Source organism: Bos indicus x Bos taurus, chromosome 9 (assembly GCF_003369695.1).
Source record: "Bos indicus x Bos taurus breed Angus x Brahman F1 hybrid chromosome 9, Bos_hybrid_MaternalHap_v2.0, whole genome shotgun sequence".
NCBI classification, from domain to species: Eukaryota; Metazoa; Chordata; class Mammalia; order Artiodactyla; family Bovidae; genus Bos; species Bos indicus x Bos taurus.
The window spans coordinates 28,854,165-28,873,792 of NC_040084.1; the positions used below are offsets into that span (position 1 = coordinate 28,854,165).

The 19,628-nt window shown below is 35.9% G+C and overlaps 1 protein-coding gene across 1 annotated transcript in view; it reads left to right on the forward strand.

Moving 5' to 3' along the window:
* SERINC1 (serine incorporator 1) overlaps window positions 1–18,311 on the forward strand; it is a 33,790-nt gene extending 15,479 nt beyond the window's left edge. Inside the window, exons 2-10 of the mRNA XM_027551095.1 lie at window positions 2,237–2,398; window positions 5,166–5,335; window positions 11,038–11,117; window positions 11,336–11,473; window positions 13,092–13,261; window positions 13,363–13,453; window positions 14,963–15,107; window positions 15,226–15,456; window positions 16,763–18,311. Of these exons, the coding sequence (XP_027406896.1) occupies window positions 2,237–2,398; window positions 5,166–5,335; window positions 11,038–11,117; window positions 11,336–11,473; window positions 13,092–13,261; window positions 13,363–13,453; window positions 14,963–15,107; window positions 15,226–15,456; window positions 16,763–16,898 (1,323 nt within the window). The 3' untranslated portion in view covers window positions 16,899–18,311. The remainder of the gene's footprint in view (window positions 1–2,236; window positions 2,399–5,165; window positions 5,336–11,037; window positions 11,118–11,335; window positions 11,474–13,091; window positions 13,262–13,362; window positions 13,454–14,962; window positions 15,108–15,225; window positions 15,457–16,762) is intronic.
* The last annotated feature ends 1,317 nt before the right edge of the window (window positions 18,312–19,628 follow it).

Sequence of the window (19,628 nt, forward strand, 5' to 3'; positions counted from 1 at the left end):
AACACTGGAGTGGGTTGCCATTTCCTTCTCCAATGCATGAAAGTGAAAAGTGAAAGTGAAGTCGCTCAGTCGTGTCTGACTCTTCGCGACCCCACGGACTGCAGCCTACCAGGCTGCTCCGTCCATGGGATTTTCCAGGCAAGAGCTGTGTAGTAAAAATCTTATAATTTTACTCAAGGATTTTTAACGTTTTTTCCATTCTGATTGGTAATACCACCCCACCCTGCCCCCTAGAGGAATTTAATCAAATACATATGCTGATCAGTGCTCTGCTGAAGACAGAAATGGAAGCCTCTGCAGATCTCCAGAGCTCAATCTCAGTATAGCTTTCTCCGTTAATTTTTTATGTCCTGTGAACTCTTATGTGCCTTCACTTCCCTAAACTCTCAACTCTGTCCCAACTGTGTCTCCAGTTCAGTAGACTGCTGGCCTGTGCTGGCCTACATTGGAGACTCTTCCCAGGGAGAAAAACTAGGCCAGTCATAGACTTCACATTGTTTCATCTCTCTTAGAAATTAAGTATCCTAAATTGCCTATTGTTAACTGTCTGAAAAACCATTGTTTCACTTTATTTTTCCCCACGGATTAAGGCAGTAGGGTAGGTCTGGTCACTGTTACTGTGTCTTGGCCTGAGTTTATGGTACTTAATCCAAAATTTATCTATCAGTATTTTTATTTTCAGCAGAGACATTACTTTGCCAACAAAGCTCTGTCTGGTCAAGGCTATGGTTTTTCCAGTGGTCATGTATGGGTGTGAGAGTTGGACTGCAAAGAAAGCTGAGCACCGAAGAATTGATGCTTTTGAACTGTGGTGTTGGAGAAGACTGTTGCAAGTCCCTTGGACTGCAAGGAGATCCAACCAGTCCATTCTGAAGGAGATCAGCCCTGGGTGTTCATTGGAAGGACTGATGTTGAAGCTGAAACTCCAATACTTTGGCCACCTGATGCAAAGAGCTAACTCATTGGAAAAGAGCCTGATGCTGGGAAAGATTGAAGGCAGGAGGAGAAGGGGACGATAGAGGATGAGATGGCTGGATGGCACCACCGACCCAATGGACATGGGTTTGGGTGGACTCTGGAGTTGGTGATGGACAGGGAGGCCTGGCGTGCTGCGGTTCATGGGGTCGCAAAGAGTCGGACACGGCCGAGCAACTGAACTGAACTGATGTTTATTTTCAGCATTTTTGTTTTGTTCCATTTTTGTTTTGTTAGTTTTTTAAGCAGGCTTTTCCCCTTCTCATTTCTCCTCAGCCCTGCAGTCCTTTTCAGCTTGTTCTGTTCTCTTCTGTTTGATCTCTCCTTTTTGCTTCAGGTGAACCAATTTTAGGGAATTTCCTTTTCTTACTGAGTTATGTTTTATTTCAGATTGGATTTTTCAAATGCTTTTTTTTTTTTGGTCAGGGCATGTTTGTTTATTTTTTGCTAAGATGTGTTTGTGTTGTTGCCATGCTATTTATTTCCGAAGTTCTGTATAAGTACTTCCGATCCTACCTTATATTGGTTACTGTAGTGTGTCTGACTTCTGCAATACTCCCTTCCTGTGGTATCTGGTGGATGGTGGTGCTCACCCTAGAGTAAGGTCAATTGTTACTAGAATACTTTCATTTTGCCTTCCTGAGATATTGTTAAATTCCACTACCGGCGTTTGCCTCACGTGCTCAGGGAGATAGCCTTTTCCCCTGGGATCTACTACTAGTTTAGTGTGGAATTCTGTTAGAGAATGCTAGCTCACCCCACTCGTTCATTTAATCCTATTTTGCCTAATTCTAATAGGAACTTTTACTTGGTGGTTATCACCACCACTAAGTCAGAAGAGGGAAAAGATGAGAATACCAGTTTACTTCTTTTCCTTCTCTGAAGTATCTGAGAAACCTCAGACTTTTGTGAATTCAGCCTGATTTCTGGGGGTTAAAAGGTAGGAGTTGGAGATCCACTTACAATTAATGAATATCCCATTTCTTTTCTCAGCTAAACTTTGGGTCTTGTTGCTGTTTTTTTTCTTCATTTTTAACTGAACTTACTCATTTTGCTTGATATAAAGGGCACTTTTTTTTTTTTTTTTTGCTTTATTTTGCTTCATTTTTACCCAGAAGTTACCAAGTTTTATAGTCTATAGATAACTTGTGAACCAGATCACTTTTTAATCAACTTAACTTCATCCTTTTTTGAGTAGATAGAATGTAGATTTTCACTGTATCATTTTACACTGTACTGATTTTTACCGTTCTTTTTCCAGATCCCGTGTTTGTGTGGCAGTGCCCCGTGTTTGCTGTGCCGATGCTGTCCTAGTGGAAATAACTCCACTGTAACTAGGTTGATCTATGCACTTTTTTTGCTTGTTGGAGTGTGTGTAGCTTGTGTAATGTTGATACCTGGAATGGAAGAACAGCTGAATAAGGTAAGTCTTCTTTTTTTTTTTTAATTAACTGAACCTTTAGTGTGTGTGCCTACTAAGTCACTTCAGTTGTGTCTGACTCTGTGACCCTATGGACTGTAATCTGTCAGGCCTTCTGCCCCTGGGCTTCTCCAGGCAAGAATACTGGAGTGGGTAGCCTGCCCTCCTCCAGGGGATCTTGCCGACCTGCCTCTCTTAGGTCTCCTGCGTTGGCAGGCAGATTCTTTACCTCTAGTGCCACCTGGGAATCCTGAACCTTTAGTATGTTTATGCATAAAATTGCTTCCAATGTGTTGGAAACAGAATACTGTAAAAAGGAAGACAATACTGAATCCCAGTTTTAGCAGCTCATAATTATTTAGGAAAGACACAGTAAAAGTGGTTTATGAGATTGTGATGGTGCAGAAAAGAGTGCTGTGATAATAAGAGGAAGTAAGTAATTTCCAGCCAGGGTAACGTCAGAATCACTGTGGGTCTCGTGGAAAAAGTGGCATTCTAATAATCAATAAATTTTAGTATACAGAAATTGAAAAACAGGAAGCAGAATGAGGATAAAAGCTTTTTGAGCCAAGTATGTATGCCTTAGGAAGATTTATCCGATAATCAGGAAAAAAAGGCAAGCTGTTAAGTGTAGAGGCTGTAAAAATGATGTAATCAAGAAGGGCATAGAGTGCCTGAAATGGATTCCCTGAACATAAAATTGACTGGCTCTGGATTTAAATATAGGCAGTGATTGAATAATAGTAACGAGATTCTGATCCTAGATAACTGAGAAGAAACTGTTGCTGTTAACTAAGAAAAAGAAAGAAAAGGTATTCTTTTAAATTTACTGCCTGCCCTGCCTTCCGCCCTCCCCCTGTCCCCCGGCACCAGGGAGTCAGGTTGTGAAAGAAGATGGGGAGAATATAATCTAGTTCAGTTCATAGTATGTTGGCTTGGGGGTATTTCACTACATTTGTATCTCTGTATGTGTCCAACAGGAAGTAGAAAATACGAGTGTGTCACTCACATCAGGGCTAGAGATGAAATTCAAACTGTGGCAGCATATGCTGAAGAGGAGGACCATTTGGAGTGAGCAGAGCTAGAACTTTGACAGAAGGGGCTTGGTGGAGAAGGGAAGCTCTAAAGGAACAGTGAAAGAAGAGAACCAAAAACATGTTTGTAGATCTTAGGAACAGAGCTTTAAGAATGACAGGATAACGTCTGTGTAAAAAAGGTGTAAAAGAGTGTGAGGATTAAGTAGTAGCCATTGGATTTGACATATGTCGTAGTGTCTTTAAAAAGCTGTAGTTTTAATAATGCTGGACCTAGGAGGTTTGGGAGGGAAAGTTATATGGCTGTGAGGAATATATCCAGTGAGTAAACTGCTAACTTGAGGATCTTTGTGATGAAGATGGCAAGTCTTAGAGGGAGGCTGAGTTTAAAACGTTTTTAGAATGGAGAGATTTAATCATTTGCTTTTTGAGAAGTCATAAGGGATCTAACCCGTAAGAGATGAGAGAGAATGTGATCAAGAGACGGCATATAAAACTTAGTTTTCCTCCAAGGAAAGATGAATGACAATAGAAAATTTGAGATTGAGAAAGTATTTATGTTAGATAACTTTCGTTTTAAACCATGGTTATCTGCTTGTGATTGACTTTGGGGTGAGGAAAAACCATGTAAGTTTGGAAAATGAGCTTATCACAGTTGTGAATGTAGCATGTACATGCCATAAACAGATGCTTAGCTAATTTTACTTAAGTCCTGGGTATAAGCAAAAGACATTCATATGGTTTTGTCATGGAACCAGTTGACTTCTTATGAATGGTTTTAGTTGAAACTGTTCGTTTGTTTCACTCATTTATTTCACTTAAAAATATTTTAAAAATACTTACTTGTACTCTGTTTTCAGTGTGATATTCTGAAATGGTCTTCAGTCTTTTTCAAGATTTTAAGTTAGAAAAATAGAAATATAGCCAACCCTTTTGCTGTTAATCCAGTTCTATCTCTGATAGCTCAGTTGGTAAAGAATCCACCTGCAATGCAGAAGACCCTGGTTCAATTCCTGGGTTGGGAAGATTCTCTGGAGAAGGGATAGGCTACCCACTCCAGTATTCTTGGGCTTCCCTGTGGCTCAGCTGGTAAAGAATCAATCTGCAATGTGGGAGACCTGGGTTCTATCCCTGGGTTGGGAAGATGCCCTGGAGAAGGGAAAGGCTACCCACTCGAGTATCCTGGCCTAGAGAATTCCATGGACAGTCCATGGGGTCACAAAGAGTCAGACACAACTGAGCAACTTTCACTTTCACTTTACTTTCAGATCTATCCATTATCAAAAATAATATTTGTAGAATCAGGGACCAGATCTCAGAATGATTTTAATAGCATTGGCTTTGAAAAGCCATCATTGTTCTCTTTAGTATTTAGAAACTGATTCAATTACTCTCTAATTCTTTAAACTTTTATTGATTGTGTTTTTCTTTTATACATGTGATTCAGCATATCACAGTAGAATGTAAGTTTTAAAAAAATTGAGAATAAGTTTGAGTAAGTCTGCAAGTTAAAATACGCATTCACTTTAGGATTGGCATTTGTCATTTATCCTGTGTGCACATAAAGTGAAAAAAGAGTTAAACTTCTGTTTATGAAAGTGTGTAGACTTACCTTGATTACATTTCAGCATAAACTGTAAAGCGAACATCAGTTTTCTGAACCTTAAGCTATTTAATTACACAGAATTGTCATTTTTCCTTGAAAAAATTCTAGATTAGAAATTCTTGTTTTTCAGATTCCTGGATTTTGTGAGAATGAGAAAGGAATGGTCCCTTGTAATATTCTGGTTGGCTATAAAGCTGTATATCGATTGTGCTTTGGCTTGGCTATGTTCTATCTTCTTCTCTCTCTCTTAATGATCAAAGTGAAGAGCAGCAGTGACCCTAGAGCTGCAATACACAATGGGTAAGTATTTTAATAAATTGCAGTTGAAGTCTGGGTAGTCTCTTCTCAGTAATTTTGAGTCTGTCTAAAGAAAGTTTAAACTTGAACAATCTGCAGAATTATTTTGTTCACGAATGACAAAGTAAGAAAATCCTCGTCTCTACCAGAGAATGTCAGAATTTGGAAATATAAATATTACATAGAAGACTTGAGTCACTTATTGCTGTGCATAATATTTAGTAAAGTTTACCCTTGTGAACAATACAGGTTTAAACTGTGCAGGTCCACTTAGAGATTTGTTTCCAACAGTTAATAACTACGGTAATACACACTCCATGATCTCTGATTGACTGAATTCACAAATGAGGAACCTCTGATACAGAGGGCTGACTGTAAGATAGAGGTGGGTTTTCAACCATACAGAGAGTTGGAGTCCCTAACCCTAGCATTGTTCAAGGTTCAACTATGTTTTCATCCTGAAAAGAAGATTTATCACATCTGTGACTAATAATGAGTTTATTCTTCCTCCTCTTAGCCTTCCGTAGGCCAATCTCACTACAGAAAACTGAACTCAGTTCTTTACATACACAGTGTAGCCAAAATGAAAAACTTTATTGCTTTGAAACAGGTGGTGGATTTTCTAAATGGTTATAATGGACAACCTAGACATTTCAAGGTACCTTTTTGTCAGTCGCCTTTAATACAGAGCAATGCATCTCATACTCAATATTGAATGTTTTGAATTTTATCATTGTTCCATCCCATAAATAAAAATAGTTTTAAGTATCTGATGTTGCTTATCTATTAACATACACTATCAAAGACAGGAAGAATGAAATATTAATGAAAAATCATGTTTTGTGCCAGGTTGATTTTTTTTTTTTTTTTCAATTCTCTTTAGTCATAGGTTGTTTTGATTTTTAATTTTTTTTGCACTGTTAAAACATGTTTATTAAATGTATTTTTAAACAACTCTCAAAATACATTACAGGATGGCTATCACAATCATTTCCTGTGATAACATTCTTCTCAAAGTATGTACTAAGCACTCTTACATCATTGCTAGTGGGTTTTTTTGCGATATAATTGATGATATTGTGTTAGGTTTAAAGTGTACAAAATGTTAATTTCATATGTATTATATATTACAATATGATTACCATCATATATTAGCTAACACTTCTGTCACATCACATATTTTTCTTAGTTGTGATGAGAACAATTAAGATCTATTCTCTTAGCAACTTTAAAGTACATTTTTCTTTTTCAGATTCCACATTTTGGTAATATAAATTTTTTTTTAATTTGGATTATCCCATTTAGTATAATTCCCTGAAGGTCCATCAGGATCATGTTGTTGCAAATGATAGGATTTCCTTCTTTCTCGTGGCTGAATAATATTCCATTGTGTCTATATAGTACAGTCTCTCTATTCATCTGTTGATGCACACTCAGGGTATTTCTGTATCTGCCAGTTAGGAATATTCTGCCGTAAACACGGATGTGCAGATACCTTTTCAGTGCCCTGTTTTCACTTTCTTTGGATATATACCTAGAAGTAGGATTGCCAGATGGTATGGTGGTTCCATTTTTGTATTTTTTGAGGAACCGTCATACTGTTGTCCATAGTGGCTGAATTAGTGCACATGCCCATTAGCAGTGCCTGAGAACTCCTATTTCACCACATTGTTACCAACGTTTGTTACTTTTTACCATCTTGGTGGCCGTTCTGTGGTTTTGATGTACATCCCTCTGATGATTAGTGATGTTTAGCACCTTTTCACATGTGTGCTTGCCATTCGTATGCCTTCTTTGGAAAAATATTTAGTTTTGTCCATTTTTCATTGTTTTTTCTAAATTATTGAGTTGTATGGGTTCTTTATGTATATTTGATACTAACCACATTTTGATACGTGGTTTGCAAATATTTTCTCCTATAGGTTGTTTCTTCATTTTGTTGATTGTTCCGTTTTTTTCTGCAGAAGATTTTTTTGTCTGAAGAATTCCCACCAGTTTGATTTTACCCTGTTGTTTGTACTTTTGTTGTCTCCCCCAAAAACTCACTGCCCAGACTAATGTCAGGGAGTTTCTTCCTTATTTTCTTCTTCCCAGTTATCAGTATCTTCCTAGTAACTTTTATGGTATCAGATCTTAACTCGCTGACTAGAGGATTTTTGCTGGAAACATAGGCCTGTGCCTGACGATTTTTATTTTTGTTTTATTTTGAGAATTCTGTTATTTAATTAACACTTTGCAGATGATTACATTCAATAGTTACACCTGACACACCTGTAAAAAAGCACCATGCATTTCATTTTCACTTTCCATGTCAGAATCAGTCACTGTGGTTTATTTTGTCTTTTTCTTGGTCTAATATTCATATCGTCTGAGTCAGAACTATATTCTGAAGAACTGTCATCTTCTGAGATACTAGTATTTATGTTGCTTGGACAGTCAGAGAAAGTATCTGCATAAAAGTCACCAAAAAATTCTTTGTTCAAAATTTTGTGATCCATCATTTTTGAAAATTTTATGGTCATAAGCTTTTATTTATAACATACACAAAATTGGAGCAGAAGCCTAACAGGGAAATGTGAATGAAAACAACAATCATAAGTTCTATAATGACCGTTTATCAGTTTTAAGCTCTAACAACTAAACACTGTAATGTTAATTGTATGGCTCTCTAAAAGCATATGATTTGTTTCCCAGTCAATAACATTCGGGTAACAAAGGACATGTTAATACATCTCAAGTCAATAATGTGTTAAGTGTATTTAAGTCTTCCATTCAGGTTGAGTCGATTCTCTGAATGGTGTAAGAAAGGAGTCTGGTTTCATTTTTCTATATGTGGTTATTAATAGCTTTCCCAAGTCTGTTGAAGGAACTGTCCTTTCCTTCTGAATATTCTTGACTCCCTTGTCAAATATTAGTTGATCCAAAATGCAAGGGTCTATTACTCTTCTGTTCCATTGCTGCTGTTGCTAAGTCGCTTCAGTCATGTCTGACTCTGTGCAACCCCAGAGACGGCAGCCCACCAGGCTCCCCCGTCCCTGGGATTCTCCAGGCAAGAACACTGGAGTGGGTTGCCATTTCCTTCTCCAATGCATGAAAGTGAAAAGTGAAAGTGAAGTTGCTCAGTCGTGTCCGACTCTGTGAGACCCCACGGACCGGAGCCTACCAGGTCCGTCTGTGGGATTTTCCAGGCAAGAGCACTGGAGTGGGTGCCGTTGCCTTCTCTGCTGTTCCATTGATCTGTGTGTCTATTTTTTATGGTATTACTGTTTTAATTAGTATAGCTTTGTAGTATAGTTTGGAATTAGTAACTGTGATATTTTCAGTTTTGTTCTTCCTTCTCATGACTGATGTGGCTCTTTGGGGTCTTTTGAAGTTACATACAAACTTTAGGATTGTTTCTTTCCTGAGTTTTTGTAAATGACATTGAAATTTTTATAGGGAGTACTTTGAATCGAAAGATGGCTTTGAGTATTATGGACATTTTAACCATTCACATCCACAAATGTGATTCCATTTGTCTTTTTAAGTTTTTTTAATTCATCCAGACCCTGGCTTTTGGTTAGCAAATTCACTCCATTAGCATAATTATTGATTTGTGACTTATTAATGCCATATGTTAGTCATTGTTGTCTGGTTGGTTGTATTGTTTCTTTTTTCTCTGTTAACACCCATGTAAATTGGTGATTTTCTTTGTAAACTAGTGGTATATTCTGCTTCTCTATCTTATCTACTCTAGCTTTTTGCTTTGTGGTTACTATGAGGCTTACATAAAACATGTTATACATAAAAATTAATTTTAAGCTGATAGCAACTTTAAATGCATAAAATAGCCCTACATATTTATTCCTCTTCTTTTATATTTTTTTGATGTCACAATTTACCTCTTTTTTATAATACTTGTTGTTTTTTAATACTTTTAAAAATCCTTTTACTATAGTTTACTTAACACACCATCCTGTTAAAGAATTAGACTTGTATGAATCTGTGTATTTACTTTTACCAGTGTGTTGTATGCTTTTGTAGGCTTTCATGTCATTGATTAGTGTCTTTTCATTTCAGTCTGAAGAATCCTTTTTACCATTTTTTACAAGACAGGTTTAGTGGTGGTAAATTCTTTGGATTTAGGGAAAAGCCTTATTTCTCCTTCATATCTGAAGGATAACTTTGCTGGACAGAGTAATCTTGGCTGGTGGTTTTTTTCCTTTCAACACTTTGACTAAAGTTTTTTTGCATTAAGATGATACTGTGATCTTACTAGCTTTGTGAACTTTGATGTTCATGTCCAGGTTTAGGAAATTCTCAGATATTATTTCTTTAAATTAACTTTCTGTCCCCTTCTCTTCTTCCGAAACCCTGATCGTTCTAATATTTAAATTCCATATATTACTGAGGCTTTCTTCCCTCTTTTTCATTTTTTTCTCAGTTCACCCCTGATTGGGTTATATCAAAATGCCTGTCCACTTTTTCTGTCTCCCATTTGATCTACCATTCTGGTGATCTCTGGGCTTCCCTTGTGGCTCAGCGGGTAAAGAATCCGCCTGCAATATGGGAGACCTGGGTTTGATCCCTGGGTTGGGAAGATCCCCTGGAGAAGGGAAAGGCTACCCACTGCAGTATTCTGGCCCAGAGAATTCCATGGACTGTACAGTCCATGGGGTCGCATAGAGTCGGACACGACTGAGCAACTTTCACTTTCACTTCTAAAGATCTCTATTACTTTTTTTTTTTTTTTTTCATTTCTTTTCTTGAATTCTTAAGCTTCAGAATATATTTGGTTCTTTTCTATGATTTCTATCTCTTGGTTAAATTTAGTGTTTTTTGCTTGTTTTCATTGAATTATTTTTTATTTTCTTGTAGCTTGTTGAGTTTCCTCAGAACAACTATCTTGAATTCTTTTATCTGCTAGATGGCAAGATTTTTATGCCTTTATGATCAGTGATTGCAGGATTGTTATCTTCAGGTGGTGAAATGCTCATATTTGTTATAGTTTTGCATTGCTGCTTTCACATAGGAAGTAGCAGACACCTCAAATCTTTGCTAGTTACCTTCAGATGGAGTTATTAATCTGTTACTTCTGGGATTTTTTTGGATTTTGGACACCTGCTTTGCACTTCCTGCTCTTTCTGTGTTAGAATTCTTAAGATATTATGTCTTTTCTGGTTCTTTCAATTCATCTGGCTTGCTACTGGAAATCTGTTTTCCAGACTTTTGTGTCTTCAGAAGCTATTCCTTTGTACAGTGTACCTTATTTACACTTCCATATTATTATCTCACTCATTTAAGTAAACCTGTGAAATGAATCTAATATTCTCATTTATTAGAATGAAATAAAACAGCCATGCCTCCCTGGTGGCTCCGTGGTGAAGAATCTGCCTGCCAGTGTAGATGTGGGTTTGATCCCTGGATCAGGAGCATCCCCTGGGAAAGGAAATGGCAACCCATTGCATATTCTTGCCTGGAAAATCCCATGAACAGAGGTGTCTGGTAGGCTGCAGTCCATGGGATTGTAGAAAGAGTTGGACACTGAGTGACCAGACAACAACATAATTGACATGTGGTGGTCTTCTCGTCTTCAGGATATCCTCAGATGGGACAGAGTAGTCAAAATAAAGTGTAGCTATTTTTTAAGAGCAGCTCTCAAAAGATTTCATATGTGAAACCACTTGTTGAATGAATATTTACTAATAAAAAATAATTTGTTTTAGATTCTGGTTCTTTAAATTTGCTGCAGCAATTGCAATTATTATTGGAGCCTTCTTCATTCCAGAAGGAACTTTTACAACTGGTAAGAAATCTTTTTTTTCTTGGTGTGATGTTGATATTTTGTAAGGAAATTGAAAATAATTGTTGCCTGGAACTGTAACCATTTGTTTTGTGTTTTCCTTCCTCAGTCAAGACATCTATGTAAAATTTTATTTTTCTTTTGGTGTATTGATTGTGGAAACAATAAAAAGTGAAGCAGTCACTCATTTGTGATTTTTAAAAAATTTTTTTTCCTTTCAGTGTGGTTTTATGTAGGCATGGCAGGTGCCTTTTGCTTCATTCTCATACAACTAGTCTTACTCATTGATTTTGCCCATTCGTGGAATGAATCATGGGTTGAAAAAATGGAAGAGGGGAACTCGAGATGTTGGTATGCAGGTAAGTTTTTTGTCTTACAGAACATCTTCAAGATAGTTGAACTTTGAAAGTGAAAGCAGGTAGTAGACTGTGGGGAAGTCATGATTTTTATGGTACAGTTTACTGTGAAGAGATTTTTTAGTTTAAGTTTGTGAGTGGCATCTTGTCACATTGTATGTTGCATGTCAACTAGGAACATACCCAAGAAAGAGGCAATCATGCAAAAGACTGGGATTGGCTGAAACAGAATTTCCAAAGCATATTGCTGAGTATATGTATATTTTACAGCCTAATTTCCTTCTAAGTAAAAGGGTAAAAAAAAAAAAGGTAAAATATTAAAGAGATGAGGACTACTAGAAATAGATGAACAAACAATTCTGAAACATCAAGCAGGAAAAAGAAACAACTCTGAAGCATTTTATATAAGTGCAAAGAATGCCTTTATGTGTGACACCTTAGGGAGTTTATTATAGTAGTGTATGTAATGCGTGTTTATAACAATGAGGTTGAGTCCTATGGTTGTACTCTAAAACAAGAATCAAAATCCAGGTGCTTCCAACAGGTGACACAAATGAGGGAGGAGAAACTGCATTTTCAGTCCTTTTGCAAATGAAAGGGACTGTGGTGAATTAGAGAGTGTGAAGGCTATTACACCGCTTAGCTCCATCCAGTAATTGCCGTGTGGAAATGTGAGCCCAGTGTTGCTTAATTTTTCTGTTTTTCAAAAAAAAGCCATAGATCTGAATTTTTATGTGAAATAGTCTGTCAGCTAAAAAACATATTAAGCTTTAATCATTTGGAAAATTTACTTCACAGAATGTTTCATTTTTTAATGTTAAATCTAATGTAAGAGTTTCTGCTTTGTTGCATACTGTATCCCCAGGGCCTTTGTAGGTATTCAATAAATATTTGTCTGATAGAGTATTTGTGAGTCACATCTACATGAATACATACATATTAAGTATACATTAACATGAAAATTAAAAGTGTGTGTGTGATAGAAGAAACTTAGGTTGTCTTATTAAATATTGACAACTTGAATAGTTTTGTTTTGTTTTAAGATTTTAGTTGCCAAAGCAAAGCATTGTTCTGTGGGCTTAGCATTAACAAAATAATTTTCTTAATGCCCTTGTTTACAACTGAATGATATAACTTAAAAACCTTAAGTAATATTCTCCTAGTTAATTTTCTGTATTTTGAAAATAATGGCTAATGTATTTGAATGTTTTGGACACTCTATATGTAAATATTACTTTAAATGAAGATCATATTATTCCCCTTAAAATGCATCATAATAGTGAGCTACGTGTAAAGGCTGGAGTAGGAAATAGCAACCATTCCAGTATTCTTGCCTGGAAAATTCCATGGACAGAGGAGCCTGATGGGCTATATATAGTCCATGGGGTTGCAGAGAGGCAGACATGACGGAGCTCACACGCACACATGTGTAAAGGCTACAAAAGTCTTCATGTGGTAGAGGCCAGAATTAAATCTTTATCTGCTTCTATAGGCTGTGTAATGCTGATAAAATGTTGCTTAAAATAATATTTTTGAATAAGATTGTTTTTAAAGCAAGCCATATGTCTCATTCCTAATATTAGTAATAAAATCTAATTGTCAAAATGTATTTCTTTCGCAGCTTTGTTATCAGCTACAGCCCTGAATTATCTGCTGTCTTTAGTTGCTGTCGTCCTGTTTTTTGTTTACTATACTCATCCAGCCAGTTGTGCAGAAAATAAAGCATTCATCAGTGTCAACATGCTCCTCTGCCTTGGTGCCTCTATAATGTCCATACTGCCAAAAATCCAAGTAAGCTTGGATTAGTTCATTCGTTATGAAGCTTCTGTTTTCCTAAGGTTTCCTAAATCTTGAATGATCGCAATATTTTTGTTTTGCCTATTTTTTTGTAGGAATCACAACCAAGATCTGGTTTGTTACAGTCTTCAGTGATTACAGTCTACACAATGTATTTGACATGGTCTGCTATGACCAATGAACCGGGTATGTTTTCTTTGCTTGGATTTGCTTCTTTTAATGAATCCCATAAGCTGTTCTCTTTTTCAAAGATTGCCATTTTGTAAAATTAAGCTCATAGAGGAATGAAGAGAATGGAATAATACCATTTTCATCTTTGATGTACTGCTATATTTTTTCCCTTAGTTTCTTCCTTTACTAACAAAACTATAAGAAATTATAGGAAAACTATAAGAAATATACCTGATTTGTAAGGTGCTTGTGATAGTATATGTAAAATTAAAACCTATTAAAATGTTTGTTTAGTCTATTTTAATTAGTATAGATTTTTTTAAGTTCTTTTTGTCTGTGATTATCTTACAGGTGAATCGAATTGGTCTTTGTACTCTTTTTATAGGCCAGTTTTACTGCATTTCGTGGAAGTATAAGCCCATATATGTTATTTGGGGTGAAACAAATTGGGAAATAAATGTGCTGCAGTAGTCTGCATTTGGTTGAATCCATAGATAGAAAATTGCTAATATGAAAGGTTGGAATATAGAGGCCAGCCATAAAGTAAAATGCAGATTTTCAGTTGTGTTGTGGGTTGGTACTGCTAATCTGCTTGTTCAAGGGTCAACTATACTATTTTCTGAAAAGGGAAAAAAGGGTCTCGTTTCCTCACAATTAAAAAAATTACAGAATTTTTGACAGAAAAAAGTTTTCTGACTCTTATTTCATTCCATTTATAAATTTCATAGGTGCTTTATCACTAGTTGGAGAAAAAGAGTTTATTTAGTGTACTAGAGATTCCTTATTTTTGTCCAGGTAAGTGTCTAGAAAAAAACTAATAGTAATTTGCTTTAGGGATTATCCTTACACAAGTGGCTTCAAGGTAAAAATCATTTTTCAGTGATAAGGTGGCAATTGACATATCTGGCATTGTGGGAGGTAAAAAACATATTTGGGACACTTAAGTGAATACCAACCCCATTTTAATTCTTTGTTAAAAGAGTTGAGAGGCTGAATAAGCATTTGGTCACTATGATTTATGTACTCATTTCCACAAACTATTTGCTAAAATTCTAGTAACTGATTTTATGTGTAAACTATCTTGCTTATATAACAATGTAGTTTGACCAGTTGATAAACTTCATAAAATCACTATTGTTATTTCACAGTATATAACAGAAAAGGCAGTGCATCTTAGTTTAGGACATCTGAATTTTATTCTTAACTCTGCTTGAGCTTTACTATAAAGTAAAAAATTTACTAAATTTCACCAATTTCCTGATCAGTAAAAAGCTTAAATGTCTCAACTCTTGCATGAGGTTGAAAATGAAATTGCTTTTCAACCAGTTCGATAAAACTAGCATTATATAATGTAAAAGGTCTCATTATTAATAAATACAAGTTGTCTTATTTTTTATTTGTGCCTTTTTCTAACAGTTTTTTGAGTTTTCACGTGTATAGAGAGTTAAAAAGAACTACAACTGTCCTCTGAAAAATTTTTTATACCTTTCTAACATTTTAATTTGACCTTAATTTACATTGTAGAAACAGAATGTAACCCAAGTCTACTGAACATAATTGGATATAATACAACAAGCACTGTCTCGAAGGAGGGGCAGTCTGTACAGTGGTGGCATACTCAAGGAATTATTGGACTAATCCTCTTTTTACTGTGTGTATTTTATTCAAGGTAGGAAAAATTATGGATTTTATTTTTTTGAAGCAAAGTCCAGCTATTATTCATATATGAATGTTGTGTTTAAATTCCTTTTTTTTCTTTCTCTCTTTTTAAACTGTCTTTCATGTAGCATCCGTACTTCAAACAATAGTCAGGTTAATAAGCTGACTCTAACAAGTGATGAATCAACACTGATAGAAGATGGTGGAGCCAGAAACGATGGGTCACTTGAGGATGGTGATGATGTTCACCGAGCTGTAGATAATGAAAGGGATGGTGTCACTTACAGTTACTCCTTCTTTCACTTCATGCTTTTCCTGGCTTCGCTTTATATCATGATGACCCTTACCAACTGGTACAGGTACTTATATTTTATGAAAACTTTGCATGTGGAAATTTGGGTGGCTTTTTTGTGATTCCATTGTTAAAACATGGTATTGAGTACTTTTTATCCTCCAGTATATTTCAAAATTTACAACTAAATGAATAGTGAGATCAGTATGAGAAATGCAGACTTTATTTCCTTGCTTTAGCAATAACAATCATTAAAATAGTTCCAGATCTTAAAAGATTGAAATAAAGTTTCATGAAGCTACCACATTGCTTAGGGAAGTACATGTTGACAGGGATCAAACACAGTGATTTCTAATACTGACTAACTAGTTCCCAACATAGTGTAGAAAAAGATACCTTTTTTCTTTTTTTTTACCTGTTTTTGTTTAAATTTTGTCAGTTAAAGCTTTGAGGATTTCAAAATTGAAGTGTGAATACATTAACATAAACTAATTTTTGCTTTTATATCACTTCAAAACTGATAAATCTCTTTTGTTAAGAGGAAGGTAGTAGTTTATATTTTGTCTTTAAAAATTCTGATTTAGTTCAAAGGATTGCTGAAAGATTTAAGATTCAAGTTGAACTGTATAGTTAGGGTAGTTCTATTTTTAATACTCTTTAATGCATAATAATATCCTTAACAATTTGTAAGAAAACTTTGAATACCAGCAAAAGATGTAAAAAAAAAATTCATTTGTTTGAGAGCAGCCTCTACTGGCATTTATTACTGAAAAAAATATATATATACTTAAAAATTCCTATACTGCAGCATATTAAGGTACAAGAACTATTCCAAATAATTCTCAGTAATTCACAGCTTTGGCTGTCAGGTAATAATAGTAAATATTAAAGATGAAAAGTATTTGTTATGTTTCATCAACATAAAAATCAGCTAAATTTGGGATGTATTTCCTTCCCAGTTTCTTAAATCTGAGAAGGTGGAGAGAGCTCCTGTATATACTTTGAACAAATTATATTCTTTGTACAGTTTAGAATTGATAAGTCTTTGTTAAATAATGTTTTATTTATCCAGAGGTCACACTCCATTTCTCTGCTGTCTCATTAATTAGTTAGCCAGAGATACATAAAGATTCTCTGAGTATTATGTAAAAGAACTACTTCACAGGCCTATGTCTTCTACTCCTTAAAAGATTTTTTTTTAACCTTTATATTAGCTGCCAAAGTGGTATGGAAAACAAGGCAACAGAGATAATCCAGCAACTACATATGTTATCACAGATTATATACAAAGAATACTTTAAAATAAGGAAACCTGCTAGCTTGATGACCAATAATCCAACTTCTCTCTGCTTTTTGTTTTCCTTAAATATTAGGTATGAGCCTTCCCGTGAGATGAAGAGTCAGTGGACAGCTGTCTGGGTGAAAATCTCTTCTAGCTGGATTGGCATTGTGCTGTATGTTTGGACACTGGTGGCACCACTTGTTCTTACAAATCGTGATTTTGACTGAATGGGACTTGAGGCATGAAAGTCTTACTTTGATCATCATTTATTTGAAATCAGCAGTATTCCCAACTTTTGTGAAGTTGTGTGTGTGTGCTTCCCATGTAACTTCTCCAGTCTTCTGGCATGGATTAGATTTACCGCTTGCCATTTTATTCATTGTAGTCTTGCCAAGCGCATCAGTATGTGTTTTAGAATGAATCAAGAGTTGTATGAGTATGTTGGTGGTAAGTTAGGAGAAGTGGACATTGTTAGGTTTATTCTCTGCTCTGTACCTGTGAAAAGAGTAAAAACAAAACTGCTTGGCAGTTTGATTTTTAAATTGTGTTAGAACATAAGCTGTTTCAGAAAAATATGAAAAATGTATGGCTGCCTTTTGAAATATTTGATGCCTTGTCCTACAGGATACTGCAAAGAACATGGCTGTCCTAAAATTGTAAAAATTGTATAAACAAGTCACAAATGCCAGTTTTCTAAAAACTTTTCAGATTTTTCCCTTGATATGAAGGTAAGGAACATATACAGGTATGGAGTATTTGACTGAAAACAGTGTAGGTTATGGTGGAGACACAGACACAGAATTTTCAGAGATTTGCTAGTGGTAGGTACTGAATTGAATACCCAGGTAGGCTGTAATGTCCCCTGAGTACAGGTAGTCTTTCATACTAACACAGTGAACTTTGTTTGGTCATTATAAACACATGCAGATGTGTTAAAATGTGTTCAGTGGAGAAGTTAGGAACTCTGAATGATTTGGACAAAGAGTTTGAAAAGGATAATCATAGGTTAGAAGGAGGTTGAAAATCACTTTGAAAGTTTGTTTTGAAAATCAGAGCTAATAAACTGAAGGCTACTAAAGCCTATTTTGCAGTTTCTTACTGTTCTTTTAACAGTGAAGAAAGTGAAGCTCAGATAGCTAATCAGTGGCAAAACAGGGAAATCCCACATCTGTCAAACACAAATGGCATTTTTTCTAGAACTTAAAAATAATTTCTATTCAAATACATGCATAATAGATTTTGCACCATTGTGAGTGGTAGATCATTTATGTGATGTGAGTTGCTGATGTCTAGTATGCCTTCTACACACAAACTGAGGCCAGGAGAATGATGGACGGCTGTAAAATAAACTCCTGTTTAACAGTATACTATTCAGCTCAAAAGATGCTTTTCTATTTGCCGCCATCTAATTGAAATATATAGGTTATTAAAAATCTTTCAACTTGAAAATCAAGCAGTATCACTGTTAACTTAGAAACTCTCAGTTGTGTCATTAGTGTCTTAAATCTTAAAATCTACATTTGCTTCTTTTAAGATATTTATTAATGTAAGCAAAATATAACAATTCCTCACCTTCTATTGTGTTGGTATTGTATTCCATGATCTCAAATGGCTGTTTTATCCTTAAATAAATGAATTCAGAGAAAATGTGTGGTATCAGTTCAGTCGCTCAGTCGTGTCCGACTCTTTGCAACCCCATGAATCGCAGCATGCCAGGCCTCCCTGTCCATCACCAACTCCTGGAGTTCACCCAGACTCACGTCCATCAAGTCAGTGATGCCATCCAGCCATCTCATCCTCTGGTGTCCCCTTCTCCTCCTGCCCCCAATCCCTCCCGGCATCAGAGTCTTTTCCAATGAGTCAACTCTTCGTGTGAGGTGGCCAAAGTACTGGAGTTTCAGCTTTAGCATCAGTCCTTCCAAAGAAATCCCAGGGCTGATCTCCTTCAGAATGGACTGGTTGGATCTCCTTGCAGTCCGAGGGACTCTTAAGAGTCTTCTCCAACACCACGGTTCAAAGGCATCAATTCTTCAGCGTTCAGCCTTCTTCACAGTCCAACTCTCACACCCATACATGACCACAGGGAAAACCATAGCCTTGACTAGACGAACCTTTGTTGGCAAAGTACTGTCTCTGCTTTTGAATATGCTATCTAGGTTGGTCATAACTTTCCTTCCAAGGAGTAAGCGTCTTTTAATTTAATGGCTGCAGTCACCATCTGCAGTGATTTTGGAGCCCCAAAAAATAAAGTCTGACACTGTTTCCCCATCTATTTCCCATGAAGTGATGCGACCAGATGCCATGATCTTCGTTTTCTGAATGTTGAGCTTTAAGCCAACTTTTTCACTCTCCTCTTTGACTTTCATCAAGAGGCTTTTTAGTTCCTCTTCACTTTTTGCCATAAGGGTGGTGTCATCTGCATATCTGAGGTTATTGACATTTCTCCCAGCAATCTTGATTCCAGCTTGTGTTTCTTCCAGTCCAGTGTTTCTCATGATGTACTCTGCATATAAGTTAAGCAGGGTGGTAATATACAGCCTTGACATACTCCTTTGTGGTATGTCCAATGTGTGGTATATTCTTTTAAATTCTAGAGAATATAATTTTAGCAAATTTAGGTGGTGTAATACTCCAAACTACGTTCTTCCTGTGTATATTAAAAAAAAAACCTGACATTGGAGGGTTTAGTAACCATTTTCTGTCCTGAAAAAACTGAATTGTTTTTAAGGTGGTATTTACCCTTTTGGTTCTCTGTAAACAACCCCTGAAGTGGATCTCAAAGGTAATTTAAGTGTTATTCTCCTAAAAGAACTAGACCGGTTAAGTTTGGAGAATAATTTTAATTCATTTGATACATATTCTAGACTTCTGTGTCCTCTAGGCCTTTTTTCCTGAGATGCCAATTGATGCTGCTTTTTTCTGACACTTCAGTATTTAAAAAAAAAAAAAAAAAAACC